Source organism: Myotis davidii, unplaced genomic scaffold, assembly GCF_000327345.1.
Source record: "Myotis davidii unplaced genomic scaffold, ASM32734v1 scaffold193, whole genome shotgun sequence".
Classification (NCBI taxonomy): Eukaryota; Metazoa; Chordata; class Mammalia; order Chiroptera; family Vespertilionidae; genus Myotis; species Myotis davidii.
In genome coordinates this window covers 598222-606052 of record NW_006284616.1, presented here as the reverse complement: position 1 = coordinate 606052, position 7831 = coordinate 598222, and the positions used below count along the sequence as shown (strand labels likewise).

Below are 7831 nucleotides of genomic sequence, written 5' to 3'. Positions count from 1 at the left end.
GTGAAGGGTGAGAAAAAGAAAAAAAAGATTATCTTAATAAATACTTTTCTATAAAAGAGAAATTCTGCATCTTCTGTCACAGGGACAGAGTAACAGATGCTGCCATACCAACTGATTTCCACAGAAATATGCAAGTCTCTAGAACAGCCGTGGGCAAACTACGGCCCGCGGGCCGGATTCGGCCCGTTTGAAATGAATAAAACTATTGAAAAAAAAGAACCGTACCATTTTATGTAATGATGTTTACTTTGAACTTATATTAGTTCACACAAACACTCCATCCATGCTTTTGTTCCGGCCCCCCCGGTCCAGTTTAAGAACCCATTGTGGCCCTCGAGTCAAAAAGTTTGCCCACCCCTGCTCTAGAATGTGTGTGTTCAGTGGTTTTGGACTCAGGGTGATGGTGGCCTTTCCCCACCTTGTTCCCTGACGCAGTCCTCTCATAAGTAGCTCCAGCAGGTAGGTGTTTGTGAGCTGCCGGCTGAGGTTAGAAGTGTTGATTCTTAAAAAGACTTGTTTTCCTCTAATTTTTAGTTAGGTCAATTGACTTCAACTAATAAGCCCAAGATTTAGGCAGGCAGAATGAAGTCAATTCTAGCCTTCCCAGGTCAATTAGTTTAGATGACAAAAAGTGACCTTCCTCAAATAGAAACACTCATTTTTGAACCCATTCTACATAAAAACTAAGGTAACTAATATAACATTGACTTTTAGTAGGATAACTGACTATGTGAAATTATTTTAAAAGAAAATATAGATGAAAACTTATACTTTGGGTCTTTAGTCTTGTGAAACCACATTCACCTTGAAAATACACACGACTGCATTTCTGGTTCTTGTTATTGGTCCATAACCTCCCTGGCTGCCAACTCAGTGCATCAGTCTTTGAAGTCACACTTGTAGCACAGAAACTTCTTGTTTAGGAAAGATGCAAAGCATCATGAATGCCTGCAGTCTTGTCCTGTTCTTCCTTGAGGTTTCAGCTTACAGCTGGTCTGGCTCAGAAGCAACTGGTTGAAAGGCTTAAAAAGCCATCAGTTTGATTCAGATTTATATTTCCCCCCAGAAGCCATGCAAGGTCCAGACTGCTCAGTTCATAAGTGTAAGTGGAGGAGTGCGTGCCCCTTGGGTTCCATACGTGCACTTCTAATCCAGAAAGAATGGAGTCCTAAAAAGCTTCCTAAAACAGCAACAGAAGGAGAGTTTTAAAAACCATACCTTACAAATTAAAGCTGGGAAACTGTAATTATAAAAGAATCTATATTTAAAACTTTTACTAGTACTACATATGAATTTAATCACATACAGACAAGAAGCTCATGTAATGGTGTTCATATATCCAAGTACCCATTACTTTGAGAATAAAATAAAGATTCTATAACAACTCACAGTCACTCAATATTTGCAAACAGTACTTAAAAAAATGATAATGTAACCCAAGCATGTCAAACTCGCTGCCCACAAGCCGCATGCAGCCCACAACGAATATTTTTTCAGCCCACAACGAATATTTTTGCAGCCCAGTCAATATAACGGTATGTAAGAAACGTTTTAATAAAAATTTTGTAACTTAATTTTTATAATATCCTGTTATACATAACTATTAATAACAAACTACAATGTTCACTAATGACTGATTACTATAATCGTGTTGCATTCATTTTCCTTATGCACCTTATGTGCAGGCACACCATCTCTCTCCACCTATACTAGCAGCAAATATTTTAGCAGCCGGTTGCCGTGTCATTAGTCTTATACTAACTTGTTTGGTGTGCACAACAGGAAATATTTCGCTTTCAGAGAACAAGAAAAATAGGTTTATTTGCATTATGCTTATTAATTTGTGCAGTTATTCAGTGTCTGGTAAGTTAATGTTCAAGAAAAAATCCTAATTTTTATTAAAATGTTTTATTATTTTATGTTAACGATTACTCATTTATTTTAGTCCTTTGTATTCAGCATGTATCTATCGAAATAAACCTATGTTTCTATGAAAATTGAAACTTGTTTTTTTGCGGCCCACATAAATGTAAACCTTGTTTATTTGGCCCATGTTAGTTTTTGAGTTTGACATGCTTGATGTCACCCATAGCAAACAAAGTTTATTAAACAATTTTCAACCCCATTTAAACATAGAAAACCCATTTCTGTGTTGTACTCCTTTAAAGTAGGTAAAGATCTTAGGAGCCTTTTGACCCGTATTTAAAAGAACAAAGATGATTAATGAACAGTGCCATTCTTCATCTTTGAATTTAAAACTTACACTAAACTAATGGAGAAAATTTAGAAATAGTTTGGGAATGAGATTCCTCTTATAATGCTCTCCTTGGAATATTCACACTCTTCATAGGGCTGATGTCCTCTGGAAAGTGGAGCCCTTAGATTTGTCCTTATCACAAGAGGGGAGTGATCTCACCTCATGAGGGGACTAGGCACTGGCCAACTGTAAGTACTGTAAGTATATAAAATCTTCATTTTATGCACTGACTCTTCATTAACTTGTATACCACTAATTTGGCATTAGTGACATATTGGATACATTTTTGAAAAAAAATTCCCCCCTAGGCCTAAGGAGATTATCTGAAAATAGAAATTTCTTAAATACTCTCGATCATCAGAGATAGTTTAGTTAAATATGTCAGTCAATAGACATAATAATAAGCACATTAACATTATTGTGGGAGGCACATTATACTCATTTCATCAATAAGGATACAGAGATTTTAAAAAACTAGAATCCAAGTCATTTCATATCTTTCTTACCATTCCTCCCATTGTTTTATGCTGACACTTAAAATGTTGGTTAAAAAAACATCACCATAAAAAGCTTTTCCTGTAAGTAAAGAGGCTGGCCTCCTTCTCCCAAACATCATAGCAAATGATGTCCCAAATATCTTAGGTCTGTTCCCTTCTGGGGAGGGAGAAAAATTATTAAATCATACAGACCTAAGAAGGCTCTGACACCTATTGGCTTTATTCTGAACCATAACTCTCATCATCAGATTCTGGGTGGTCTTAAACCACCCACAAGAAAGCATTTGTGTTTGGAAACAAATGCTGCATGCATTAGAAATTTGAACTTAACACCGTATAAAGACAAACATGCTGTTATGCATTTCACAATATACATGTGTAGCAAATCATATTGTACATCTTTAACTTATACAATGTTATATGTCAACTATATCTCAATAAATCTTGGAAAAAGAGTGAATAGATGTTAACAAACTGAAAATAAAGTGAATGCTTAAGGAGGAATTTGAAGTTTTATTTAAAATAAAATAAAATAATCCCTTAAAGAAAAAGGTCTGTTATGGCTATTACTGCTCTTACACACCATCTAAATGGAAATCCAGTGCTTTCCTGAATTATGAATGAGCCCATGCCAAGGAGCCAAGCTGACTAAACATGGCCTCGAGGAACTAAAAGTCCTATACTTACTGCACAATAGTAAGCTGCTGAAATCAAATTTTTAAATAAGTATATTCTCTACCTTGGAGAATTAACCTATTGAGGGAAGTCTGAATTGCTTTTTGGAATCTAATGGATTGGATTCCAGTTAAATATGTGGCTCACCCTTGAAATAAAGAGGATCAATTTCCCAAAGAGATACAGTTACCCCTATCTCCTATTTTCTTTTGAAGATTAAGCTTCATTCACCAAGTTTCCCACATTAAGTTAATGCATCCCATGAAGAAGTACTTTTCAGAATCTGGAAAATGTTATCTTTTATAATGGGCTCAAAAGATTATTTGCTGTTCTTTGCCCTAGCTGGTTTGGCTCAGTGGATAGAGCACTGGCCTGCAGACTGAAGAGTCCCAGGTTTGATTCTGGTCAAGGGCACAGGCCCTGGTTGTGAACTCAATCCTCAGTAAGGGGCATGCAAGAGGCAGCCAATCAATGATTCCCATCACTGATGTTTCTATCTCTCTCTCCCTTTCTCTCTAAAATCAATAAAAATATATTTAAAAAAATACATTATTTGCTGTTTTTAATTTTAGGGTAAAAATGGAAATGATTCATTTTTTGAATTCAGAATGTCTTATTTAGATTTAACAAAATTATGTAATAATTATAACACATCTTATAAAGCTAATAAGAACCTTTAATTAATAAATTACATTGTGTAATTTGAATGTAATGCTTCCTCATCATTTCATCATTTCAAGTCATAATTATAACTTTCCATAATAATTTGTGTTGAAAATAACTTTATGCAGATCACAATCACCTTGAGAACACTCTTTGAAAAGAAATTAATGTCATTTCATACCCACTTATATACTAAACTACATTTCTAAAATTTTACATTAATGTAACTGATAATAGTGCCTATCAACCCTATGTCCACCTTACCAACAACATAAACAGAAAAAGGTAGAGAATGAGTTGGTTTTTATATAACTTGGTATAAAAATGTTTCATTCCTTAGTATTTACATCACAAAATTGGGGACAAGCTACAAAATTAAGATGAGTGGTAATTCTATTTACTGACAATACTCTGAAATACCAGTAGTGAGCTGGTAGCACAGTCATTTCAGTTACTCAGGCTTTTCCCTAATGATGTATGGAAAGATGTAATAGATATTTGTGATGGTAACACAAACAAGTTTGATATCAATGCCAATTCAATTGATATAAAAGAAACTTCAACATCTTGTACTGAAAATGGAATGCATTAAACTCTAAGAGTTCTATGACTTTTATTTTGGAGTACCTGGCAAGGCATCCATTGGGATACTGAGATTAGTTATGAAGGGGTGGAGGCCTCTCCATGCATCTCTAACCTACTGTAAGGCCAGTTACCTGCTCTGGACTGCTGGGAGTCCTCAACTCCAAAGGTTTGTGGGCCACAGCCATCCTTGAGACCTACCCTCAGCTAAGCTAACTCTTCCTTCGTTGTTGTTATTGTTAATCCTCACCCAAGGATATTTTTCCATTGATTTTTAGGGAGAGAGGAAAAGACAGGGAGAAACATCAATGTGAGAGAAACACATTGATTGGTTGCTCCTGCATGAGCCCTGAACAGGGCTCAGGCCGGGGAGGAGCCTGTAACCGAGGTACATGCCTTTGACCAGAATCAAACCTAGGACCCTTTCATCCACAGGCCAATGCTCTATCCACTGAGCCAAATTGGCTAGGGCTAAGCTAACTCTTAACTCTGTTCTTATTATCATGAAAGTTATAAAAATTAGGGATGGCTCAAGAGAACAAGGTCAGTAAAAATCTTTCCCAACTACAGAGGTATGCATTTTTTAAAAATTTATTTTATTCCATCATCATTTTTAAACTGTCTAATTTGTTTGTTTGTTTCTTTCTCTTACTTATCTTTTCTTCATTTTCTTTTTTTGAGAAACAATTTATTTTTGCTCCAGAGCCAACAAATTTTTTTGTGTAAAATTCCCTATAAATGCCTATAGAATGTGCTTGAAGTTAAAAAAAAATAGTACTGCAGATTTAGATTAATATACAACCTAAAAAGAATATATCTCCATCTACACTTTGACATTAGCATGTTCCTGATCTGCGTAGACAAGGGTTCACTCAGGAGCACATGCAGCATGTCCCAGAGTGCTGCCTCATTACCCAGGCCCCTGACTGGGCCAGGAGGGAGAGCAACACTGGTCTTGTGGGGCCTGGAAGCCTCACTGTTCTGCGACTCTGCCCTTTCATACTCAAGGCTGGCGTCATTCTTCTGGAAGAATGTACACCAACAATATATGTGCTTACATTAAGGAAATATTAAACATTAAGTCAAACTCAGCAATGGCCACATCCTTGCCTGGAGGAAAAAGCAGGGTCGGTGCCCAGGTGTCCCTGAGTGCTTCTCTGCCTCCGGTCTTGCAGCATGCCAGAGAGACCTGTATGCCCGCAGTCACCACCTTCCCAAACCTTACTTTAAACCCTTTTACCTAGGGTTTATGCGGCATTTAGTCTCAGATCACAACCGACAATTTCCAACCAAACCAGTCAGGCAGTCAGAGCAGAGAGGAAGGAAAAGCATAGCTTTAGGAGACCTAAATTCTCATGAACTTCACATTGAATGAAGTGCCTTTAAGTATTGGGCATAAGAATATTACAGGGAAGAACAAAGGTGAGAAACTGTTTGCAAGATTCTCCTATAACTAACTCTTCTCTCTCAACCAGGAATGGAGCAAGGAGGCACTGTGCTAAGTAGCATTGACTCTTAAACAACACGGGTTTGAATTGTGCAGACTCACGTATATGTGAATTTTTTTCAATACGTATGTATAGTACTGTAAGTATATTTTCTCTTTCTTGGGATTTTCTTAATAACATTTTCTTTTCTCTCACCTTATTGTACATAATCCCTATTATACAAAATATATGTTAACCTATGTTTTATATTATTGATAAGACTTCCAGTCAATACAGGGGTAGGCAAAAGTAGGTTTACAGTTGTTAGTATGGGAAACAGTTTATTCTTGTATTATTATTTATTAATTATTGTGTTATTTTCTATACAAACAACTGTAAACCTATTGTTATCCATCCCTGTGATAAGCTATATTAGTAGTTAATATTTTGGAGAGTCTGAGGTTACACTTGGATTTTCTACTGTGCAGGGAGTTGTAGCCCTAACTCCCACATTGTTCAAGAGTCAACTGTAGCCCTAACTGGTTTGGCTCAGTGGATAGAGCATTGGTCTGCAGACTGAGGGGCCTGGGGTTTGATTCCAGTCAAGGGCATGTACCTTGGTTGCGAGCACATCCCCAGTGGGGGGTGTGCAGGAGGCACCTGACCGATGTTTCTCTCTCACCGATGTTGCTGACTCTCTACCCCTCTCCCTTCCTCTCTGTAAAAAATCAATAATATATATATATATTTTTTTTTTTAAAGAGTCAACTGTAGTTGGATTTAAAAAGAAGAATGAAAAAATGTAGCTGCCCTTTATGGCCTTATACATTAGCTGTGAGTTTAAAAGAAAACTCTTAGAATTTAATTTAAAATACAGTATATTCTTCTATACACCAATAATGATCTATCCGAAAGAGAAACTAAAAAAACCCCACAATCTCATTTACCATTGCAACAAAAAATTAAGATACTTAGGAATAAATTTAACCAAAGAGGTAAAAGACCTGTACTTAGAAAACTATAGGATGTTGAAAAAAGAGATAGTAGAAGATATAAACAAGTGGAAGAATATAATGTGTTCATGGATTGGTAGAATTAAAATCATTAAAATGGCCATACTAACCAAAGCAATCTACAGATTCAATGAAATCCTTATTACACTACCAATGGCATATTTCATAGATCTAGAACAAATATTCCAAAATTCATATGAAACAAAAAAGACCCCAAATAGCTGCAGCAATCTTTAAAAAAAGAACAAAGTTGGAGCGATCACAATACCAGTTATGAAGCTATACTACAAAGCCACTATAATCAAAATAGTGTGGTACTGCACAAGAACAGACACATAGACCAATGGAACAGAATAGAGAACCTGGAAACCAACCCAAGCCATTATGCTCAATAATATTTGACAGTGAAGGCAAGAGCATACAATGGAGTAACGACAGTCTCTTCAATAAATGGTGTTGGGAAAATTGGACAGATATTTGCAAAAAAAATGAAATTAGACCACCAACTTACACCAAACACAAAAATAAACTCAAAATGGATAAAGGACTTAAATGTAAGTCTTGAAACCATAAAAATCCTACAAGAAAATAGAGGCAGCAAGATATCAGACATCTTATGTAGCAGAATTTTCACAGATACAATGCCTAGGGCAAGAGAAACAAACAAACAAAATAAACAAATGGGACTACATCAAACTAAAAAGCTTCTGCACAGCA

The 7831-nt window shown here is 36.2% G+C and overlaps 1 protein-coding gene across 2 annotated transcripts in view; it reads right to left on the bottom strand.

Moving 5' to 3' along the window:
* Positions 1–693: 693 nt before the first annotated feature.
* The window catches only part of TNFRSF19 (tumor necrosis factor receptor superfamily member 19), a 105030-nt gene continuing 97892 nt past the window's right edge, over positions 694–7831 (bottom strand). Inside the window, exon 11 of one of the 2 annotated variants that reach the window (XM_015572433.1) lies at positions 694–1180. In XM_015572433.1, coding sequence (XP_015427919.1) covers positions 1095–1180 — 86 coding nt within the window. In that variant the 3' untranslated portion in view covers positions 694–1094. The remainder of the gene's footprint in view (positions 1181–7831) is intronic. The other variant, XM_015572430.1, reaches the window with a different exon arrangement.